The sequence below is a fragment of the Suncus etruscus genome, chromosome 12 (assembly GCF_024139225.1).
Source record: "Suncus etruscus isolate mSunEtr1 chromosome 12, mSunEtr1.pri.cur, whole genome shotgun sequence".
Classification (NCBI taxonomy): domain Eukaryota; kingdom Metazoa; phylum Chordata; class Mammalia; order Eulipotyphla; family Soricidae; genus Suncus; species Suncus etruscus.
This window is the reverse complement of record NC_064859.1, coordinates 19,844,112-19,868,829: the sequence shown is the minus strand read 5'-3', so window position 1 is coordinate 19,868,829 and position 24,718 is coordinate 19,844,112. Positions and strand designations below refer to the sequence as shown.

General features: G+C 44.4%; 1 protein-coding gene across 1 annotated transcript in view; it reads left to right on the top strand.

Moving 5' to 3' along the window:
- Positions 1-299: 299 nt before the first annotated feature.
- Positions 300-24,718, top strand: part of AFF3 (ALF transcription elongation factor 3) — a 478,778-nt gene continuing 454,359 nt past the window's right edge. Inside the window, exons 1-2 of the mRNA XM_049785039.1 lie at positions 300-345; positions 446-537. Of these exons, the coding sequence (XP_049640996.1) occupies positions 485-537 (53 nt within the window). The 5' untranslated portion in view covers positions 300-345; positions 446-484. The remainder of the gene's footprint in view (positions 346-445; positions 538-24,718) is intronic.

Here is a 24,718-nt window from a genome sequence, read left to right as displayed (position 1 = left end):
CCCCACGCGCGCCAACGAGCCCCGAGTGGCCGGGGCAAGTGGGTCTCGCGCCCCTCGCCGCGCCCCCGGAGGTGCGGGGGTCCGGGCGCCGCGGGCGGGGCCGGGATGCTGCAGGCCGGGCCGGGGGCGGCGCGGGGCGCGCGGGGCGGGCTCGGCGCGGGGTTCACGGCGCGCGCGCGCCGGGCCTGGTCGCGCACACGCGCCTCCCGGAGGAGAAAGGCGGCGGCGGCGGCGGCGGCGGCGGCGGTGCGGGCCGGGCTGGCGGGCGGGCGGGAGGCGGGGCGGCGGCGCGGGGCGAGCTCGCGGCTGCTCGGGCCGTGCGTGCGTGCGCGGAGCCGGCCGGGGGTGAGTGCGCGGCCGCTGCGGCGGGGCGCGGGGCTCGGGGCGCGGGCGCGGCCGGCCAGGGCGCACCGCGAGCGGCTCGTCTCCGTCTCGGTCGTTGCAGGCGCGCGGGCGGCCTGAGACCCATCCGGCGGCGCGGACCATGGACAGCTTCGACCTGGCGCTGCTGCAGGAGTGGGACCTCGAGTCGCTGTGGTGAGTGAGCGCGGGGCTCGCGGCCGGCCGCCCCCGGCCCTCCTTGCTGGGGACCCCAAGGGAAGGAGGAAGGACCCCGGGGCCCCCCCGCGCCTCCCCGCGCGCGCTGCTGCCGTGGGCTGCAGCGGGAGGGACCCTCGAGCCGGTGTCACTCCTGTCCGGGCGCCCCCTCACCTGCCCGGCACCCCCAGCCTGCGCCCCGCGCCCCCCTCCCCGACCCCCCGGAGTTGGCGCGCGAGGACGCGCCGGTGCGCGCGGCTCTGGCCACGGTGCTCGCGCCCCCGCGCTCCTCTCGCCTCCCGCAGGGAAAGTGAGCCGGGGTCCTGGCCTGGGCGAGTCGGGGAGGGGGGACCCCTTTCCTGGCATCTCTGCGCACTCGCTGGTCTCCCCCGATGGGCCCTACCCGGCCCGGCCCGCGCATCCCCCGCGCGCTGCCGCTGGAGAGGCGGCCACCCCGGCTCCAGGCTCCCGAGGCTCGCGCCGGCCTGGACCAGGCGCTGTAGGTGCAGAGCTCTTTAATCCCACTTGCGGGGCTCGCTCCGCTCTCTTTCTGGAACCCAGGCTTCGGCATCACTCTTCCACCCCCTCCCCGCCGTCTCCTCGATGTTCTGGGCAGCGCTGGGCTGAGCTCAGGTGGGGAGATGAGCGCCCTGGATCCCGTGAAGAACCCGGGGCGGGTGATGCTGCCTGTTTGCCAAGACCAACTGAACAGTGCGGGGAACCAGCCCCGGACCCGGACCCGGACCCGGACCCGCGCTGGCTTGGCTCTGCAGATCAAGGCGGCCCATGCATGGCCTTTGCTAGGGTAGCCACCTCCACCGCACCCCGTTTTGTCTTTGGTTCTGGAGAGCCCACGTTCCCGACCCTGCGGGCGCGTGGCATGCCTGCCCATGAATATGCAGCGCCGTCTCCCCGCTAAATGGCCTTGCGATTTATGGATCACGTCGAGGATGGGTGGGTGTGGATCTCCCCGCGCCGTGATTTAGGCTGCCCGGTGACTTTTATGTTCCGGAAGCCAGGTGTGTCCCACCGCGCTTGGGTACCAAGCTCTTGCATCCTCTGGCCCTTTATTAGAAAAGAGCTGATGATGAGTAAAGTCCAGCTGGCGCTGCATAACGCTGGCGCCCATAAAACACACAGGGATGGGGCCCAATGCAATAAAACTTTTATACATGACACTGAAAACTTCAAAGAGCCCGAGTAGAAAGAATATGAAACATTATGACTCTATAAAAGTTGCTAATTACTGTGTTGTTACTCCTGGCCCCATTTCAGCCTTTCATTTACAGGTACACATTATTATTTTTTTTTTTTTTTGCAAGTTTACAGTTAGAAATGTGGGTTTCTGGCACCAAATCCGTTGTTTTCCCGAGAGTGAACTTTGAAAAAAAAATGACTTCCTCCCAAAATGCTTTATTTTTGGCCAAAGGGATAATATTATTTTGACGCTGAATCCCCTCATAACTTTTACTAGCAATATTTTGAAACATTCTGCTATAATGTTCAGGTGTTCCTAGCACAGGGATTGGATTCTGTTCCATCTTTCTTATCTTGTGGTTTTGGAACCAAACTGGGCAGGTCTCAAGGCTTGCTCTGGCTGTGGGTTCAGGGATCATCACCTGGCAGAGCTCTGGGGACCAAACTCAGTTTGGTCCTGGAAAGAAAACAACTTGAACCGCTGTACTGTCCTTCTCCACACCCTTCACATCCTTAGCTTCCAGCTGAGGTTCCTTGAAACCCTGTTCCACAGTATGTGTCTAGTGAGTTGCCTCAAAATTTAGCTCAGCTGCAGTATATCAGTGTGTCAGTTAATTTTTGGCTGGTGGCAGCATGTAGAGATTGTAGTTGCTCTTTAGCAGGGCCTCTTGGCTTGATTTAGGAAGCCTTTTGGTTTGCAGATGGCCAATGCATGTTTTGCAAAAGCTTACAGAGAACTCTGTAAGTTAAAGATAAAGGAAGCTCCTGGGTTATGTCTAAAGGAGGATTTTGTGGATGGTACTTTTGAAGCTCAGTTTTATGGTGTAATCTTTAGATTTTTTTTGGTTGATGAGCTTTTATTAGTTATCCAAAATAATATTTGAATCCTGTGTGATAATCAAAATGCTTCCTATTATTTTCTTGCTTAAAGCTCTCAGCAAAGCTCGAGTAGAAGTCCCATGTTTCAGATAGGGAAATGAATTTTGAACTGTTAAATGACTATTATGATGGTAGAAAAAATAACAGTTGGATTTAACCAACATTTACCAAGCACTTACAATTGATCGTACACTGTATAGATTCTTTGTTGGAACTTTTTTTGCACTAGATGTTTTAGTCTTTAAACTAAACTAAAAATACCCTAGAAAGGAAGTCTGCTTAGTTCCATTGCACAGGTCGGGTTGTTGAGGTAGGGAAAACCAAGTAACCCATCCAGTGGTACAGATCCAGATCTCAGGGCCAAGACGTCCTGATTCAAAACAAACATCGTTTGCAAGACCGGATTTCTAACTTCAAAACCGGCACATTTTCTGCTGTGCTGAATGTCTCCTAATTATGAAGGTGGCTCTGACATTAATTATGAAACAGGCTTTGAAGAACTAGAAGTGAAGTTTCTGTTAAAATATCAGAGAAAGAGAAGATGAGAGCTCTATATGATATTGATCTCTAATTACAAATTTGAGAACAAAATACCATGAATTAGGAAATTATGCCTGCTCTCTTTAAATTACCCGAGGGGACACACACACACACACACACACACACACACACACACACACACACACACATTTGTAAAACTTTTGAATGAAGACCACGAAAAGCTTTTGCCTTTGATTCATCTTAGAAAACTCTAGTATAGTTGGGAGAAGATACAGGTTAATGCAAAAAAAAAATGTTTTTTATATCCCTGAATACTTTTGTAATTGGTGGACACTAATAAAATAAATGGTAACCAGTTTATTGTAAATGTGATTTGCATGTCCGCTAAGTTTAGTAATCACAGTCTCCCAACAGCTATGGAGCATTGTGAAGACATGAGCTCAATATTGAGTATGATTCTTATAGACAGTCTACCGATAATGCAGAATTATGTCCTCTGGGTCCTTAGGGACATCCCCCCTCAACACACATAGACATATACTGAGGAATACAAGTTTATTTTTACAAAAGACCTTTTGTACCTGATGTACCTAGAAAGCTGTTTTAGTTGTGTTATTTTTCTCTAGCCATACCTTACTTGGGAGTGTGGCCTTAATTTCTCAGACTGGTGTCCCCTGCCCTGTTTTGAACAGAGAGCTGTGAGAAGGTGACAGTGCCTGCTCTGCTCCCCAGTTCCAACTCTATAGTGATTCTGTAGAGCGGACTCTGTAACTTGGTGAGATGCAGACAAAGATCCAGCGGGTAGTACCACTTTGCATTGTCTATGGTCTTAACTTAAGGCACCATGATTTACCAAATTGCTTAGAGTTTCAGGTATATTGTGTTCAGTACCAATAACACCATCAGTGCCAGCTTCTCATCACTGGGTATCCCCAAGACCATGCAATTTGTCCAACTTTGGATCAGCTACTGGACATACATAGTATTCTCAAGGATCACCCTTTGCACCAGGAAAACTGTAAACTTTATGTATTTACTTCACAAACACTGAGTTTTATGTATACAACCTTGTTTGTACTGCTTGTTTTTTGTTTTTGTTTTTGTTTTGGTGGGGGGGAGCACATCCAATGATGCTCAGGGGTTACTTCCTAGCTCTGTGCTCAGAAATTATTCCTGGCAGTCTGGGGGAACCATATGGGATAATAGGCATGCAAGGCAAATACCCTCTCTGCTGTAGTGTCACTATGGCCCCTGTGCTGCTTATTGATAGGGATATACAGATGAGTAAATTAGTGATTTTGCTAATAGGAGAATGAGGCAAACACATGAAAATACTCATCCAACATGGATGAGTCGCAGGAGAGAAAAACTATATTTGGAACTGGGGTGGGGGCTAGAGTCCATGGAAAAAGTGGCCTTTATCTTGGGAAAAGCCTTGGGAGATGAATGGAATTTTTATGAATGCTGAGGGTCAGGTATCGAGAGGACACGGATTTATACCGTGGGTGAGAATGAATGTGAACAGCTTTTATGGTTTGTCCAAAAGAGCCTTTTATGAATTTGGGTGAAACAATCTATACTTGAAAGATACAAAACATTGTCCTCCAAAACAAACATAATATGAATGGTATTTAGTCTCCTTGAATATGGACATGCTGTAGTTATTTTGAAGCAGCTATATAGTCTGTATCTAACAGCCCTCTCCATAGTTTTACATACAACTGACCCATTTGTGCGTGTTCCATTAGGCATTATACTTTGCGTTTTCTCAAACAGAAGTTGTCATGAATTGCTCAGCTCATTATTCTGTACAGAGAGCATTGGATGTTTAAGGGTGGGTGCAGTGGAGACTTACAGGAACAAATGCATTGGACACCGCCGCCCCCTAGGTCATTCCTGAGTATGCACACCTCTTGCTAAAGCCAGTGGCATAAGATAGAGCTCTTCCTCCTTATGTGTGAATCACTCCCTAGTTTCCATTCCCTTCCCCCTGAATTTCTGATCTAGGAGTTGAAACCTTCCTTTCAAGAGCCCTCTGTGAGGGTGGTGTATAGGGTATAAAAATTTCTGCCAGATCCCAAGTTCAAACCCAGCTGTCCAGCATCCCTGCCGCACTATAGTACACCATAGCTCTGTGTCCATGCTCCTAGCGCTGAGTCACCCAGTTCATTGTGTGAGAGTGACCTGTCCCCACTGAGAACTGTTTGGGAATCCCCCTACCCCCAAGCCCTCTTCCCTGAACAGAGAGTGAAGGAGGCACAGGGATATGGAAGAGGAGAAGCCAAAGGCCCCCTGACTTTGGGGGGAGACAGTGGGTAGTGGATAGAGATCTTTACGGCATGAAGAGTTCTTCAGGGCACTGGCATTTGAGGTGGACCATGGAGAAGTGCAAGTCTGGGGAGGATGAAGAAGGAAGGAAGGGCACAAGGCAAAACATTCAACTACCTCAGAGGGAACCATGTATGGGCTGGCTTGCTGGAGTTCAGGCTGATAAACACTTGGTAATGGGCAGAGATACTGGAACAGAGAGGAGGAAGGAATGAAGCAGAACTGGGAATATTCTCAAGTGCACGGGTCGTCTTCCATATTGGTTGCAATATGGAACAGAACAGTTCCCAGGCCCAGGCCTAAGGCCCCATTGACAAAACCTGTGCTCAGGTTCCATGGTCTGGCCTCTCAAGTCCTTTGGACCGCCCTCCAGTCTCTGCAGAGACCCTTGTCCCATGGGTCAGCCCATGGGGGTGGCGGGGAGAGATGCCCACCAGAGGTCAAAACTCATATCTTCTGCTTTGTGCAGGTTGTTTTAGGGCTGTTCTGGAATTCACTGGGCCTAAAGCCACTGCATTCAAGCTCATTGGCCAGACAGTTGGTGGGAAAGGCTCTCATTGGCCAGACGGTTGAGATAGGCTCTCATTGGCTGAACACTTCTGTGTAGCCACGTGGAAGTGCTATTGAACAAGAGCAGAGTTGACAATATTTCTGGGAAGGGATTGGCTGCCATTGTAGGGGTGGTGATGGTCAGAAGCAGCAGTCACATGCCCAGGGCCCTATGCTTGAGCAGTGACCATCTGCAGGTATAGGTGAGGCAGGGTGTATGGGAGAAAGGCAAGGAGGGAAACTGGGTAAATCAGAAATCTGGAGTGATAGACAAGTGATGGACAAGGTCCAGTGGGAAACACCAGGTATCAGGGAAAAACCTTTTTCCTTTTTATCTATTCATCTTTTAATCAAGATGAATGTCATGTGTGTAGGGGGATGATATCGTTTGTGTGTGTGTTTGTATGAGAGAGTGAGAGAGAAAGAAGAATCAGAAAATGCTAAGCCTCTTTAGAAGAATGTGTCTTTGAGCCAGAATGAGACTAATCAGTGGCACTTAGATTTCGGAACTTGAATGAGGCCCTTTGGCATAATTTTTTAAGTCAAATTAAGAAATAAATAATCTCATGCAAAATGGAAAATTTTAAACCTAGGATGAATTTTCTTATTTAAGTTTTATGTATTTTAAAAATACAACCCTGATGACAAAATCAAGGTAATAAAAGATTATTTTTTTAATATTATTTAATGGCAACATAATGTTTCCTTGTTTTATTTCAAAGGAAAATCCATAAAACTTTTTTTTTTACTCTTGCCAGTTCTCTTTTGTCTGGGAATTTAATTGAGGTTTCTGAATTCAGCTGGCTCTAACCTTGCTTTCTGTTTGGCCCTGGGCAGCCAGTTTTTCTCATTTCTTATTCTCAGTCTTGGTTTAATCACTTATAAAACGACCGCACTTATACTGGCCTACCTCATAAGGTTATGATGTTAAGTAATAAAAGTGTCAATTGCTTGGTGAACGCCAAATGTAGTTCTGTTGTACCCAATACTTCCTTTAAAACATCCCTCTTTATCAGAAACAAGAGAGAATACGGAACGGCCACACTGGGTCAGTTCCTCCATCTGACACAGAGTTGTGTGTTTGGCAATAGTGTGCAGGGATGTGTCTGAGTGAAGTGGAGGCTTGTTTTTCCTTGTACATCATAGGCAAAATAGAGTAGACAAATCTTCCTTTGCTTGGGGTTCCACTACTACCATGTAGATGTATTAACCATTACAGAATCTTTGATATTTCACCAAGAATGTATTGAATTACCACCCATTACATCAAATGACTTCATTTGACACTGTGGATTTCATTAAATTATGTCAGGCTAATCATATCTTAGCTTCGATAGCAACAAAATGCATAGTGATACTAGGAGAAGAAAAAAATAGCACAATATTCGGGAAGTAAGTAGCTGATTCCTCCCGTGGAAAGGCCACCTGAGGGCAGCTGGGGCCTTCAGATGTGGAAGGTGGTTCCCTAGAATAGAGTGTGGAATAGAGTTCCTGGCTGCTCATGACAAGGGCATGCTGAGCAGGGGTGAGAATCTAACTGTGATGCTACACAGACATCTCTGGGTGACAATTACCTGGCTCCGGGAGACTGGACCACCTGTGAGTGCTTTGTTGGGCAGCCCTGGGTAAGTGGACCAGCTGCCCCTAATCTCGGGGCGTCTTCTCATTTCTGATTTCTCTGTGTGTTCCCATTATAAAGGAGTGGGAATCAAAGAATGCAGAAGTCATTAATCTTATTCACTAGTGTATTTCCCCCACTTGCAATCTCTCCAGTCACATGTGGAGAAAGGCATAGGGGGTACTTAGACTTCTTCACATAATTCCTTCTCAGGAGACTCGTTGTTAGCAAAAGTAAACAAAAGTGCCTCTAATTTGGGGGCCACTCTCACATAGCAACTTGGGCTCTGTACTTGTTACTAAAAACAACTTTATTTTTCCTTTTATGTTGGCAGGAAATTAGTTTTAAAAATATCCTCATGAGGCCTGTAATGGGAATGTTAGTCTTTGTTAAACTTTTCTTGTCATACCTGTACTGCGTACCTGAGTTATGAAGTAAAAGAAATCCGTTTCTGTCCATGTTCATTGATATCGAGAAGGTCATTAGGTACATGGTGGTGTGGAGAGAAAAAGGCTTTATTCTCATGGATTGTCCTTTTGGTTGGGGATACTAATTAGTTCTTTTTTCCCCTCAATTTTAAAGGAATTTTTAATACACACTGGCATAGGTTGTAAATTTATCTCAAAGAAGAAAAGACCCAGGTTTCTAAAAGCACTTTGAGGCCGTAGCTGTCATACTTTTTAGTCTTCAGGCCAGGACCTTTCAAACCCTTCTATGTTCATGTCTGTTCCTGGGAATTTTAATGAAATGCAGATTCTGGCAGGGTGGTAAATCAGCAGCTCAGCCATCTCCCAGGTGTTTAAGCTGGGTCAGAGACCTAACTTGGAGTACCAAGAACTGAGACTTTCAAGGTTCCTTTGAAAGAAAGAAAATTCCTTCAAAATACTGTTTTTCCTCTTAACTATAGGATCATTTGTAGCGTGACATTACAATCCCACAACCTGGGTTTAGAGGCGACAATTATTTTATTTTTTTCTGAGTCGAGTACTGCTAGGAGCTGAATCTTCTTGTTAGCTTTTTGGGATTTGTTTTTACATTTTAGGGTTCCTGTATGTGTCCCCCAGTGTCTCCATTTTCTTTTTCTTTTCTTTTTTTTTGGGGGGGGGGTCCACACCCGGCAGCGCTCAGGGGTTACTCCTGGCTTTACGCTCAGAAATCGCTTCTGGCAGGACCAGTGAACCACATGGGATGCCGGGATTCGAACCATCAGCCTTCTGCATGCAAGGCAAACACCCTACCTCCATGCTATCTCTCTGGTCCTGAATGTCTCCATTTACGTTGGCATGTATTCTATGGTTGTGGGTGGTTGTGTGTGTGTGTGTGTGTGTGTGTGTGTGTGTGTGTGTGTGTGTATAGACATGGAAAGGTGGTAGGGTGACATAGGAGGGCTTGTTGGGTGGGGCAACTGTTTGAAGAATCACTGCACTGCCTGTGGCCATCTTGGCAGACAACACCTTCCCTGGAATCCTCTCAGCAGTCACAATCCCCAGGACCAACATATCAGCATCAAGTGGGACTTCTGCACCTGGACTCTGGGCTGCCGTGGCTGAGCTCCCCATGTCTGTCAGGTGGACAGACCAAGCCTGGGGCTCCTGGTTTAATTCCCAGCCCTAGTTCACTAGGAAAATATGGACAGATAGGGCTCCTTATGTGAGTCAGTAGAGTGCTGTTGACTTTGAATGCACCGTGAGATTGGCGGAAAGTTTATTTACTTGTTCTGCTTAGTGGGGGATTATTTGTATGCATATATATACAAGTATGCATATGTATATATACACTCTTGCCCATGCACACATATACACACGCACACCTTTCCGTGGGATCAGAAGACAGTTTCTGATGAGATGAAAGCCAGGCTGAGTGTAAGAAATTCTGGCTATTTCAGATTTCGAAAATAAGGTGATTTTGGGTGGCTGGGAGTAATGGATTCAGACCAGGCAGTGGGGTGGAGGGAGCCCGTGCAGGGACCCCACAGAGGCAATGCCTGCAGCAGCTTCTAGAAGCTAGAGCTTCTTCCAAACACTTTCACTTCCTGCAGCAGCTCTAATGTTGATACTTTGGGGTCCATTATGTAGTCTGGCTCATTGTGTTTAGCCAGCTTTGTAATATGCAGCACCCCATTTCCCTAAATGAACTTTCTCTTCATACTTGGTGGGGTGAGGGGACCGTTAGGTTCCTAGGCCTCATCCTCGGTCAAAAAAGGAGTGTTTTTGGTTGTTGCTTCACTTTGTACTAATGCAATCAAGTTAATGACTATTTCTTTTTTTCATATGGGGCCATCAGTATATAGGACAGATAATGGGGTGTTACACTGGTATGAGTTTTCAGAGAGTCCTGGCTGGTCCAGTTATTTTTAATTTTAGGAACTGTCAAATTTATTTAATATTAATCTTGAAAAATCAATGCACAGAATATTACAAGTGGTGGTTTGAATTACTTTCTCAGTCTTCTGTGAAGTAGTTATCCTATTTTTATTAGTTTGCAGATCTCAAACAAGTTGAAAAGCACTGATTTAGACTAGTTGTGGGGAGGGGACTCTCAGTGATTAGGTTCTGTCCCATGAAGAAACATCCAAGAGTTTCTAGGACCCAATGGGTGATGATGATGATGATGATGATGATGATGAAGAAGAAGAAGAAGAAGAAGAAGAAAAAATTTTTGATCTTTGGTTATTCCAGTATGTGGGCTACAATGAGGTTGGCAGGACCCCACTTTACCTGTCACACTGACTGGCTTTTGTTTCCAGAGCCTGTAGGTGATTCCAAGGATGACTGAGATGGGAGTGGAGACAGGCCTTCCCTGTAGTGGGAGGCAACATCTTTGTCTGTAGACCTGTATTTCAGTTGACTGAAATAGAGGGTCAGGGCGGCAAATGTTTGGGTATGTCTGAAATATTCTTGCCATGTCCTGTGGTGCTTCTCAGCCAGTTTGTACTGGTGGTGGGAGAAGGACTCATCTCACAGAAGGACGTCATTTCCTCCAGCCCGTCACAGAAAGATGCGCTGCATCTGTAGTCATGGAAAATCATGTTCCTCTGGTTCACAGCACATGCAGCCACCTTCTCTGCTGTAAAATCCAGCTGGGTGCCAGCTGTGTTCTTGAGGTCCTCTATGGGGCACCTGTTCCCAGGGTGAGTGGTGCCAGAGTGCCCTGCTGGCAGAGTGCACAGGCTGGACCAGTGTGCCCTGCAGAGCCTTCAGCATGAGTATCTTTCAGGACCGGCTGCTCCTCATGCTATGGGCCTCCCCTGCTTGTTCTTTCCTGAAAGATACTCTTCCTCAGACCCTGTGATACTCTTCCAAGAACCAATGTGAAGGCTCACTTTGCTTTACGTTTTTTGTGGCTGTTGTTTTTTAACAAGAATTTCATCTCCTAGCATAAGAAGAATATGAGAGCATGTGTGTATGTTTGTATTGTGCATGTGTGTTTGTGTAGAGTATGAATTTTTCTTAGTTGTCTTCATTCTTCCACCTTCCGACGAGAATTAAAAATTCCAAGGCTGAGTTAAGTTCTGAGTCAAGAAATTAAATATTTATCATCTTAAAAGGGAGCATGGCATTTTAGTTTCTAATATTTAGGTAGATAATTAGTTACATAAATTAATTTCCATTATTTCACTCAGTCTTATTCCCCAGCAGGATGGCAGTCATATTTTAGAATCCTAATATACTATGCACAATTATGTGTAGCACAGTTTGCCTGCTTTAAGCTTCTCTCCATAACTTTCCAGTCTAGACTTAGAGGTTCCTGAACTGGTGACCAGTCATTGATTGAATCAGACATCCGGGCTAAGGGAGACCTCATTGTCAGGCCTCTGTGTTTGGCTTGGGATATATTCAAATGATCACAACACAACTTTCATGTACTGAAGAGGAACCCTTGGGGGGTACGTGAAAGGGGACTCTCCCCCAGTGCAGTTTTAGGGAAGAAATTCCTGGAGAGAGAAAACATTTGGCTTTGAAAGGCTTTGCATTTCAGAGGGATAGATAAGTGGATGTTGCCCTGGCCAGTGGTAGAGGGTTTTTGGCAGATCAATAAAACAAGGAAAAGAGGTGAGAATGCTGAGGTTGGGTGGGACTGGGTTGAAGGAGAGGAGTTGCAGATTAGGAACCTTCAAACTGGGGAGAGCAGGGGTCATTTGGCGATTGAGCATGGAACTCAGCATGGGAGTTCTTGATGGAGTCAAAGGACCTTGAGCATTTCCCAAGAGGTGATGGCCTGCTCTGGAGGCTTATGAGTGGGGTTGAGAGGCTGATGGTTACATTCTGTGTTTTCATATTAGTTGCATTTTGGTATTTCTAGAAAATTTTACCTGTGGAGTGTGGGAGAGAATCAGGCAGCAAGAAAGGGAATGCCTTAGCTCAGGCCAGTGAGGACGGACGAGGACGAGAGAGTAGAGGGATGTTTAGGAGATTACATTTCTGGAACTTATTGATTGATTGAACGTGGGAAATGGTGTGTGTGTGTGTGTGTGTGTGTGTGTGTGTGTGTGTGTGTGTGAGAGAGAGAGAGAGAGAGAGAGAGAGAGAGAGAGAGAGACACAAAGGGTCAACATGCTTTTCAATTATATATGTGAGTGTAGAGGCGTACGTTGCATGGGGAAAGGTGAAGTATTGGATCTTCAGACATTAGTTGTGCAGTAGAAGTGCTTGCGGAAAGTTTGCTATATGATAATGCTACTTAGGTTAAAGACTAGGCCAGATATTTGGTAGTTGTCAGTATATGGGAACTTATAAAAGGGAATTGGGCAGGATGCTTTAGGAAGGAGGCAGACAGCAAAGGATGGAGAGGGAGACCCTGAGAGAATTGAGGAAGACTGAGAAGGAACTGAGGAAAGAAGGGCTCTCATCTCTTCCAAGCAAATATCCAGCTTGAGATGAGGGCTGACTGGGGAGAACAGAGGAGGGAAGAATAGGTGAGGTGGGGAGGGGAGAGTAGGAAGAGCAGAGGAGGGAAAGACCGGAGGAGTGGAGGGTAGAAGAAGGTCTAGGAGGGGAAGAGGGAATTCCTATCAGAGGGGAGGGTTGGAGGGAAAGCAAAGAAGGGAAGGATGGAGCAGAGGAAGGAAGGAGGGGGAGCAGAGCCCAGCTCTTTTTCCAGGAAGGCAGGAATATCTTGGTGATGGGAGACCAGAGTTTGTCCTGAGGAACAATAGGAAATGCAACTGCAGGGAGGGAAATGCAAGTGTGAGAAGAGGAGAGAATTAATTAGACTCCAACATGGAAATGATAAGCATTTCATAGGTAGTTTGGACAAATGTCATGGAGGTCTGCTTAAGCCACTTCGGTTTAAGTGTGTCATCCCATCTGTAATTAGAGTATATTTTAAAGGGAGTTTTTATGGATTGATTATCAACATGTAGACTTCTTAGGAGAGCCATTACATCAGGAATTCTCTACCCACAGACCTGCCATTGTTTCCTCCCTGAAGCCACCCCTGTAGTGCTCTCAGGTGGAGAGATTGTGTCTTGTATTTTGATTCAGAAGAAATGAGATGAGATATGGTAGTCAGGAAAAGTTAGTGGAGATTTTGAATTATGAACTCTTGTAAAAGGGATTAAGAATGGTTTTCAGATACAGGAGAATGACAGGTGATGGACAATACAACCCTGGGGTTGAGTGGCATCTCTGTCCAGGGCACAGAGCCCGCCTGACCTCAGTGTGTGATGAGGGAGTATGTGAGTCCTTTGTATAAGCCACACCTGTTTCCCTTCACCCGTGAGGAAATGCTGCACTCTCCATTTGGTGGCAAGGAACAGAGATACACAGCACCCTAGCCAGACTCCTGAATTGCTGGTCAAGCCATCCTGGCTCAACTCTTCCCCATCACTACTGCCCTGCAATAAATCTCTTTCCATGCCAGTATTTGATGGGTGTTCTTGGTCTATACTGGCTCTCCTGTACTTGTGATCACATACCATGTTTTTCACTCTTACATGACTGAAACCCAAACACAGTCATGTATGTAATAAAGTTGTTTAAATTAAAAAAAAAAAAAAGAAGCACCTGACCCTAAGACACACAGATTTTTTTAGATGAGGAAAACAAGAAAAAATATTCTAAAGCAAATGGTGCAATGTGAGACGCTGTCAGGAGACTGCAGCCTTTCAAGCTGAAGTATATCTACAACACGCCAGTCCACAGCTGGTTAAACACATTTACCTAAGTTTTATTTTTTACATCAGAAAACAAAAATATTTACATACTTTTTTATTAATATAAAAAAAGTCACAGCAGTGATCAAATAGCCTTAAATGAAAGCTTTATATGTGATGGTGAAAGTGCATTAAACTGATTGCTTGTACTATGTGGTGGCATGTTATGTTATAAAGAGGGCATAACACTGCGGATGTCATGTGATTGTGGATGTCATGTGATTAGTATATGCTCTCCTCCCCTGCACTCAGGTTTCACTTCCAGGTCACATTCTCTCCATAAGCTGCACAGACATTTTATCCCATTTTTTTTTTTTTTGGAGAAAAAAAGTGCGTCGTGGGGCCAGAAAGATAGCACAACAGTAAGCTATTTGCCTTGAAAGTAGCCAGTAGGACAGATGGTAGTTCAAATCCTGGCATCCCCTTTGGTCCCCCGTGCCTGCCAGAAGCGATTTCTGAGCATAGAGCCAGGAGTATCCCCTGAGCGCCACCGGGTGTAACCTAAAAACCAAAAAAAAAAAAAAAAAGTCTTACGGTATGAAAAATACGGTAGTATTGAGTAGATATTATGCATAGCTCAATATACCAACAGCACTACAATATAGAAGACAAAACATAAAGATTCTTTTGAGCTTTTAAACTCAGAACAAATAATAGACTGGAAGTTCTTGTGTCTTTGGGCAAGCAGAATTGTAATTATTTATAATTAAATTGATTTGCAGGAGTTGTCTGGAATTGTCATGTTAGGTAGACTGCTTTTCTTGTTGCCAAAGTGTATAAAAATACACAACCTATATATTTTTTGTATTTATTTGGATACTCATAAAAGCACTAATTTGATACATCTTATGGGTAAAGAAAATGGTAACAACTGTTTCCCACAGCTAATCAGATCTACCACAATGCCACAGTGCAACTTATTAATAACACTAATGCTAGTGTTGCAATAAAATTGGTAAAACTACTGTATAAAAGTCATTTGAATTTGCGTGTGAGAGGGTTCTTTGTTCATGTAGATTACCTTCAATGACTTCTTCCTTTCTCCTTGAAGACAGACTGTCTCTTCAAGCTGCGTGACTGATTCTATAAAAAGTGTTGCTTTCATGACACTGAAGAAGTAAATGGGCTTAATTTCTGTCATAAGATATTTGGGTGAAGTTAAATGAATAGATTCTTGGCTTGAGGAATTGTGACATATTGAAACAGATGACAGAAATAATTTTAAATGTCTCCTTTTAAAATTCCTGAAGTATGAGACAAGTTAAATTTGAAGGTAGGTGAAAAAATTGACTTGGTTGATAAAATTCTACCAAGACACCCTTTTGCTATTGAGAAGACAAGGGTGCTTGGAATCAGCATACGGGGAACTCACGCTCTTCTGGCTATGTTTACTGGTCATTCTCTTTTAATAATCTCTACTTCAAGGTCCTCAGAGAGAAAATGAAGTTAGCAATGTCTGAGGCACTTGCTTGTCAGGGAGATAATATACAGATGGCAGATAGCAGGGCTTCAGAAATGACCCTTCCCCTCCTTATGATCACTTCATGTGATTCGCAGATAGCATGTATTCGGTGGTCATTTTCTTTCTTTTCCTTAAATATATTTGACATTGTTGACTAATGTCAGTCTAATGTCAAGTATAATGTCAGACTAAGTCACTGCCTTAGTGTACATTTTTTTTTCTTCTAGAGTCATGTTTAATCACTATGACCTGGAACATAGAAGAACCCAGTGCTTGATTCCAGTGAGGGAGGTCTTCTCTCTCAGGACTTATGTGCTGGTGCTACTATAATCAGCTGTATAACTTGTAGGTACTTAAGAATATCTGTTTTTCCCCTACCTGAGAGATTCTGTACTTTTTTTCTTAAATCTTCTAGAATTTTTTCCTTTGTGTCTCTATGGAGGTGCCCCAAATTATAATACTGTTAATGATTGTGACATTTGTACAAAGTTCCAACACCACACCACACCTCTTCAGTGCCCTTTCTCTCCACTAATGTCCCAATGACCTCCTGCATCCACCCTCCAGTACGTTTCCCACATCACCCTACCCCAGGTCAGTTCAGCTCTGTAGACCAGTTCTATAATTCTGTTGTCCAAGAAAAAAATATTTATGTACTTAAGAAACAATAGCAGAACCAGAAAATTTGAAAATTGATGGCAACAGTATTATCAGTTGTTGACCTTAGGTTTTGAGCAGCAACATTTCTGGTCATTCTTTCCTGTCACTACATTAGAGGGGCCTTTCTGCTGTGACATAGACACCTGCACTGAGGAGATCTGCACTCTAATCCTTTCATCTGGGCTGCTTTAGTTTGCCCCCCAATTCCTGGACCCAGAATGACTATCTGTCTTTCTCTGGTGTATGGCAGCATGTCGTGATCATGGTTGCTGAGCCCAGCTCACTTGTTCATTCACTTACCTCTTTGTGCAGCGAAAGATCCGGTGCCTTTGGTTTTCTTGCTTTTCCTTCCTCAGCCCTGCATTAGATGCTTATAGAGAACAACAGGAACTCTTCAAACCAGATGCTTGGCTGCTGGAAATCTCAGAGACGAATCATTAGATACATTTTTTCCCCTTAATGGTTTTTGAAATCAATACCCACCTCCCCCCCAACAGCAGGTTTGTCTACTTATAACTAAGTTAAAAGAGTGAGTTAATGACAGGGTTGCAGTCTGTCTTGGTCAGCTTTGGTCAGGCATGTCTGTGGAAAGAAACCACCATAAATCTCCGTGACTTACAGCTCACAGCTCCGGGGTCCCGTTCAAGATCAGCTGTGTAATAGTGCCTCCTTCATCCTAGAAGCTAGACTGACAAAATGCACTTAAATGTGTTGTGCCCTCTTCCTGGTGGAGTGGGACATGTAGCCTAATCACATAGCCCCTGTTTTAATGAACTATGAAGTTATAAAGCTAAGCCTGACAACAGTGAGATGGGAAAAATATTCTCCTTCTTTAATGCAGTGTTGGGGGTCACAGGGCAAGGAGCCTAGCATTGTTTCCTCTTAAAGAGGGAGTAAAAAGATGGGAAACAGTTAATGTCATCTGCTGTCACCAATCTGCATGCTTGTTTGGTCTGAGGGCCACACCTGGCAGTGCTTGGGGGATGTCAGTGCCTGGAAGCCAGCCCAGGACACTGCAGAGCAAATGCTTCAGTCCTGTAAAATTACATTTGTGACCCATTTAGTCCCTTTAACTCAAAGGAATACAGAAATATTTAAATAAGTGCTCACATAACTGCTAATGTGCTCTTTTTCATTAAGAAGCTGTTTTATGGAATTTAGTTTTTTTGTTAGTTGGATTTATAACCTCTTTTGATTTTTTTTTATTGCAAAAAAAATAATTGATGAAAATAGTCAGTGAAATGTTTTCATCTTTGAGTCAAAATTTCTTTGTTAGACACTTACAACATTAGGGAAGTAGTTTTGTAAACTTAGTGTTGAACTTTTCATCTCTAAACAATTTGCCATTACTGTGTACTGAAGAAATACTGTTACTCAATTATGTGTTGGTTCTTTTTTTTTTTTTTTTTTTTTTTTTGGTTTTTGGGCCACAATCGGCAGTGCTCAGGGGTTACTCCTGGCTATCTGCTCAGAAGTAGCTCCTGGCAGGCACGGGGGACCATATGGGACACCGGGATTCGAACCAACCACCTTTGGTCCTGGATCGGCTGCTTGCAAGGCAAACACCGCTGTGCTATCTCTCCAGGCCCATGTGTTGGTTCTTAATAATTTGACTTTGCTTGCCACAGAGTAATTAGAGCCAAATTGTAACTCCAGAGTCAAATCCATATACATTATAAGGGAACTGGACTAGTAACTATTTGGTTTATAGAAAAATAGTACGTTTTAATGTTTTTCTTTATCCAAAGATTTACTCACATGTTGAGCCTGGTTTTTATTTTGTTTTGTATAGTGTTTGGTGCCAGAGATGGGACCAAGTTCCTTATACATTCAAGGTGCTCCACATTCTTGGTCTAAGCCTGGTTTTGATTTTAGAAAAAATTAAACAAAAGAAGATGTAGAAACCGACAGCCAGGGAATGAAATGAATCATTGATATGAGTAGATGGATGGATGTGTGGCTAATGAGATTTTGACTTGATGGTATGGAAAGAATTTTCTAGAACTTAGCAAGCAGGACAGCTCCAAGCTCAGAATACCTTTGTTTCTCCAGCCTGACAAATTTTAGAACAGTCAGAGTCTATGTTCAGGTCTTTATAATGGAAATCAATGAAATGCTTTTCTGAAACATATTAAATTTCCTTTCTAGGTATATAGGTTTATGATGCCTGAGAAGCATTTCAATATTATTGGAATAAGGAACCACTTCTATGTTAAGTCTAATAAAATTGAAGAAGGGATTGGAGAGATACTATAGCTGTTGAGGCACTTGCTTTGCACATGGCTGACCCGAATTCAATCCCTGGCACCACATACAATCTCCTGAGCCTGCCAAGAGTGATTTCTGAGCACAGAGCCAGAAATAAGTCCTTAGCACCTCTAGGTTTGGCCTTATTTCCCCCAAAACGGAAGGAAATAGTCTACACTATTGTGAAGTAGAATGGCACATATTTAAAATACTGGGGATAATCTATGTTGTTAGGAGTGTGATGGAAAAGGAACTCACATTCATTGCTGGTAGGAATGTTGTCTGGTTCAACTCCTGTGGAAAACAGTATGGAGGGTTCCTAGAATCAAACTCAGAATCAAACTGCCATATGATAGAATCCTGCTTTTGAGTATCTAAACTCAGGACAGAAAAACAGTGATCCAAAAGGATCATGTATGAACGTTTCTATTTGTCACAACTCGCAGTACAATAACTAAGGGCACAAGTAGATTATGAAGATGTAATATATATACAATGGAATACTACACAGCTGTAGGGAAAGACAGAATCATACAATTTACTCAATATGGATGGAACTGGAAGATATGCAAGATGAAGTAAGCCAGAAGAAGGATAAACACAGGATATCACTTATATGTGGTATTTAGGATAACTGGATGAAAAAATGAAAGAGGGAATGCCCAGATCACCCTTAGTCCCAGTGTATAGGGATGAGAAGGAAATAAAGGGACCATTATTTTTGTTCTCTCATCATGACCTTGTCTTAAATATGATAATTAATATTTCAATACAACAGGAAAGTTTTTTATTCTCACAAATCAGATGTTTCTTCTTAGGGCTCTCAGTATTTTCCATAAATAAGAACTTTTCATTTCTGGTTTTCCTAGTATTTAAAAAGTGATTTGTACAGTTTTCCGGAAGCAATAAACTAGGTGCTGACATCTCGAACCCTGAGTTCTTAAGGGAGATTCATGAGCACTTCAGAAGGGTTTGCCAAATACCCCAGCCATGCAGTGTCTGTGGCCCCATTCCTCAAGTTATCAGGACATTGTGGTTACACTTAGTGTCTTGTTTATTGAGTTCCTGTGCACAAAGCACCATGTGAGCTTGGGAACGCACAGCTGTAATGTTGCCCCTTCGAAGAAGCATCAAGTCTGGTTCACTTAATCAGGAATTAGCTTTGTTATCTGAACCTAGAGACTTTTAGATTTTTTGAGGAGGGTATGGAGGGAACCACACCCTGTGACGCTCAGGGTGTCCTCCTCGTAGGTCTTGAGGGAATCATATTGGTGTAGAGTAGCAATCTTAGGTTGGCCGCATGCATTATCCAGCCCCCTGGAATCAGACTTTATCCTCTGAGCAAAACAGCTTGAGAAAAGTGCCATTGACTCAGAGTCATATGGTAGGGAATGCACTTGCCTTGCATGTGGCCAGTGGACCCCCTTGTGTCTGTATTACGTATGGCCCCTCAAGGCCCACTAGTAGTGATCATTTGATATAGTAGCAGATATAGTAGCAGAAGTGAGTTCTGAGTATAGTCTGATGTCTCCCATCAAAATGCTGTTAGTTTCTATTTATTAAAAAAAATGAAGGGGACCAGTCTTATGTCATGCATGCATGATGTGAGTCATTTTTATATGCATGTATATCCCATCCACTCCACAGACTTCAGGTATTGCTAATAGTTGGAATCTGAATGTCACTCGTTACTGAAATCATGAACACATTGTCTCACATAATCCATTATAGTTCATAAATAGCCCTTGGTTCCCTTCCTTCATTACGCAATATTCAAATTTACACAAAACAGCTCCAACATAATTGATGGCAGTGAATGTTTCTGTTCCAAAGGCAGGATCATCCAGTTTTTAATATAGTCTGGCCAAACCCCAGATCCCCAGGCACTTAGGTAGAAGAGGAACATGGTTGGGACATTCAGCTCTGCATGGCCAGGCAGGAGTATTTATCAGGATAACATTCTTTTGCCAAGTGTGTGGCCGGATTTGACTTTGAGAATTTGGACTTATTCTATATTTAGTACCTACAGACTGTTAAGGGGCTGTGGCTACTTTGGAGGTTTTAGTCACTGCTTGGCCACACTTAGATCATTTGAGCATGTCTCACATTGGTGCACTCTTGGTCTGAAGTTTTGTTCGCTTGCTCATTTACTTCAAAAGTTTTTCATACATGTATCACTCACATTTTAACACATCTCAGGGTTTCGTGACAATTATTTTCAGGACTTCTTTTAGAAGAATTGGGGTAATTTTAGTAAGGGAAGCCTCATAATAAAATAGTAACGTGAAGAAAAAACTTAGAGGTTATATTTTGGCAGAACTCTTAAAAGGTTTTCACAAAATCAGGGATTAGCAATTACTAAGACAGGGTCAGGGGAGATAATACAGATGGTAGGGCACTTTCCTTGCACATGGCCAATCTGGGTTCAATCCGGCACCTCATTGTGCCCTCCCCCAAATTCCTCAGAAATTATCTCTGAGTGCAGAGCCAGAAGTAAGCATGAGCACTGCCAAGTGTGGTCCAAAATCCAAACAAGAGACTGAATTGCTGAATCAAGGTCATAATGGCAATTGTAGTTCCTTTACAGAAATGAACACACCAGTTTCTATTCAGCCACATCTCCCCACACCAGAGAAAGTTTCTTTGTAGAGGTGACTGTTGACTGAAAGGAGAGTCAGTCAGAAGCCATTGGTGATTCTTCTGTTTGGTATCTGTGAAATGGGGCTAATGATGCTATTCCATTGGCCTCCCAGGGTTGTGCACACATGGAGTGGATGAACTCAACAGTTAGGATAAGAATGTGCCCAAAGTGAGCCACCCTGTGTTTTGGCCTGCCAGAACAGTGTGGGATGCACCAATAGCCTCGCTGCAGTTGTGGGCTTTTTCTCCTTTCTTCCCTTCAGGACACTGAGGTACTTTTGTTCTGATAGGGGTAGTGAGCTGACTTGGGGGGTGCCCCAATCTGGAAGGGTGACAGATTTATTTCTCGGAAGAACCCACTACTATTGCTTCACTGTTAGCCAGAAATCAGGCCTCTGTGTCCTCAAGATCTTTGCCCTTTCCCCGACCTACTTCCTTCCCAAGGTGAGAGTTCTTGTGGGCACTGCAGACTGGGATTTTCTTCCTGGGTGCATCATACTCCTTGCAGAGAACCCTCAATACAAGAGCCTACTGCTGGGACTTTATTACTGCTGCTCAGCATCTCTACTGGTCTCTCAGGACCATGGAATAACTCCAGGGTGCCTGATAAACCCTGAATCCTTCAATTCAGGTTGCACCCTCTAGGTACCCTGCAGTACAGTTCTGCTATAGCCCAATGAATGCTGGCAGTTGTCCTAGGTCTTTCCTCTTTTATGTTTTGGGAAGCACAGACCTCCCTGTCCAGGCCTTGGACAACCTTTCTGCTGTTTTCCTGGAGGTAGATGTGGGCAGGCAGCCAGATGGGACGTGGCATAGCTCAGAGCTGGCTTAGCTCCCTCAGCTGGACCAGGCAGCTGTCTGACTCCTCACAGGTCAGGTGGTGATGGACACAGGGGTGTTAAGTATAGAGCTCCCCAGATTGGCTGGACCAGTGCATAGTGGAGTCCAGGCAGATAAAGGCCTTTCCACCCTTTGTTCCTGGAGCAGGGCAGCAACACATTCTAGCGCTGACTAGAAACTTCCAGAATACTCAGATTGTTTAGATAATCTAACTGCCAATACTCACGATTTTCTTCTATTTTCTTTGGGGGGGGGGCACATCCAGTGGTGTTCAGGGGTTGTACTTCGGAATTACTCCTAGTAGATTTACGGGACCATGTGGGATGCTGAGAAACCAACCCTGGTCAGCTGCGTGCAAGGCAACCTCCTCACCCGACTGTGCTATTGCTCCCACCCCATGATTTCCTTCTGAGGCAATCCAGTTGGTGAAATTCTGGTTTATGTACTAGCCCTTCCCCATTAAACTCCCTCGATCCCAGCTGCTCTCACAATATTTCTGTTTGTTTTTTTTCCCCCCTCTTAACAGGCTTTCCTTTCCTCTTTCTCCCAGGCCTCTTCCTTTTTAATTTGTTATTTTAGAGCTCAGGTGCTGTGACTTAAACCCAAAACCTCACTCACACACGACATAACTTCATTTCAGCTTCTCTCTGTCTTTCTGGATTGATTTGTCTGCTTTTGCCCTTGTCTATAAGTCTAAACCTGTTTAAATAACAATTATTAAGATTTTTTTTAATAATTAGTTGATTTTACTTACATTTTCTCTGATATTCACATTGGCTTACAATAGTGTATAGAAACAAGGAAGACACGTGAAGAGATAGTGGACTTTAGCTTAACTCTGATGTTGGATGGACTATTGTGTGATTCTTACTTTGAGGCAAACCAGAGATGTCCTGGAAGGGACATTTCAGCTTCCAACCTGTTCTAACTTAGTTCTTTTCTGTGTCTGGGTGCAGAAGACTATAGAGTAGGGTTGAGAAAGAAAATACTTATTAATGTAACACTTAAGTGACAAGATAACAATAAAGACCATCAAAAGCAGGGAAAAGAAAAGACCAAAAATGGTCTGCATCTTTTTTACTAGAATTCAGGGCACAGCAAATGTCAGGGGGATAATTTTCTGGGTTTCAGTGCATTAACCTAGTAGCTCCTCATTCCCACACTTTCAAACTCAAACTATTTGGATCCAGGTATGAAGGTTTTGAAGGGAGGTGCAGACACTGTCCATGAGGCAGATGTCAGTGTTTGCATGCTGAGGAGTTCTCAGTTCAACTCAGGTTCACCTGGTAATCAGGCACCAGGTCTTATTGCTTGGGCAGCCTTTGTGTCCCAAGTGACTGTTGATGCTGGTCTTGCAGCTGTCTTTAAATAAGCAGTAGCAGGATGGGAAAGTGTGTCCGTGTCCTCCTCTAGTTTCTAGTCTTGAATGGGAACTAGAAACCTGGTAGCTTGCTAGTTTATAGTTGACTTTATTTTCAGTTTGAGGATTCTTTCCAGCAGTGCTCCAGGTCTGCCACTCTAGTGTTCAGGGTCACCAGAATGAACCATCTCTAGCATTTCTGGGGGTACAGGGGACATGGACATGCCCATGTAATCCCAGAACTTGGACTCAGGCCCTCACACAGGATAGGCATGTGTTGGACCATTTGAGCTATCATCTCTTTGACCCTGTAGCTGTTTTTTTTTGTTTTGTTTTGTTTTGGCCACACCCACTGGTTCTCAGGGGTTACTCCTGCAGGTTCGGGGACCATATGGGATGCCAGGGATCCAATCTGGGTTGACCATGTGTAAGGCAAACCCTACCTGCTGTGATATTGTTATGGCTCCTATAGCTGGCATTTTAAAAGATAAGGTATATATATTTTTCAAATTGAAAACTGAATTCCACTTGACATATTCTTATTTTGAACTTTGCATTCTCTTACAGGAGATTTTTGCAAGTACCTTTAGTTCTTTGCAGTCTGCAGTTGAATGAGCCTATTCCTGGGCCCTCTCTCATTCCATTAATTAAAAACAATACTCGCTATGGTAGGCATTATTGGTCCATGCTTCTGGGTCCAGACCGGTTCATCTGTATTTACTCCTGTAGAGAGAATTGCTTAACTACATAAAAGATTGAGCTATGTCTAAGAGACTCCAAATCTTTTCCATCTATAAAACACAGTTTTGTTTCAAGATAGTAAACATAAGTGAGTCTCTTAAAGATTGTGAGCTTGAGGTGGTAAGAACTTGTCTATTTTTAGGTAGATTGGTAGGACATACCACCTGATTTACATTTATTGTTTCAAATTTCAGTATAAACTCATTCTCTGTCTTCAGAGTGTCCGTCTTTTGTGAACTCACGCTCTTTTTTTGTTTTGTTTTTGGGTCACACCTGATGGTTCTCGGGGTGACGCCTGGCTCTGCACTCAGAAACAGCTCCTGGCAGGCTCAGGGGACTATATGGGATGCCAGGATTCAAACCACTGTCTGTCCTGGGTCGGCTGCATTCAAGACAAACACCCTACCACTGTGCTATCTCTCAGGGCCCTGAACTCACACTGTTAATGAAATGTAAACGCCAGGTACTCACTCCCAGAGCACTGAGGGCAACCTAACCCGGGCACTGGTACTGTTACAGGGACTAGAATTCTTGGTCGTTGCCTGTGCTTCTTTCCAAATAGAATATGCAAAATGTACATTTTGCTTTTTGAACTATCATAGAAAAAATTTGTCAAGGGACCAGCCTTGGCAGTCAAGGAAAGGTGTTTCAGAGGGATGACATTGTTCACAACATAGGTGGGAGACTGTCCAGGGGGTTGGGTCAGAAGCTGGGAGATGGTACAGCAGCTGGGCTCATACCTAGCACATTTGAGTCCCATCACCACATGGTTCCCCTTGAGCATCACTGAAAGCTGCTGTGCAGGTCCCGAGCACGGCTGGTGGAGGCTGATTTGCATCAATCCCTCAGGCTCCTGTGTGTACTGACAGGTGCAGTTGGAGGGAGGAAGGAACTTAAGACATTCAGGCCCAGTGCTCTGCTTACATGAAGGCAGTCTTTAGTGGTGTAAATAACACTAACTCACTGCTCCAGATATCTCCAAAGAGCTGACTGGGTGGACGTGGT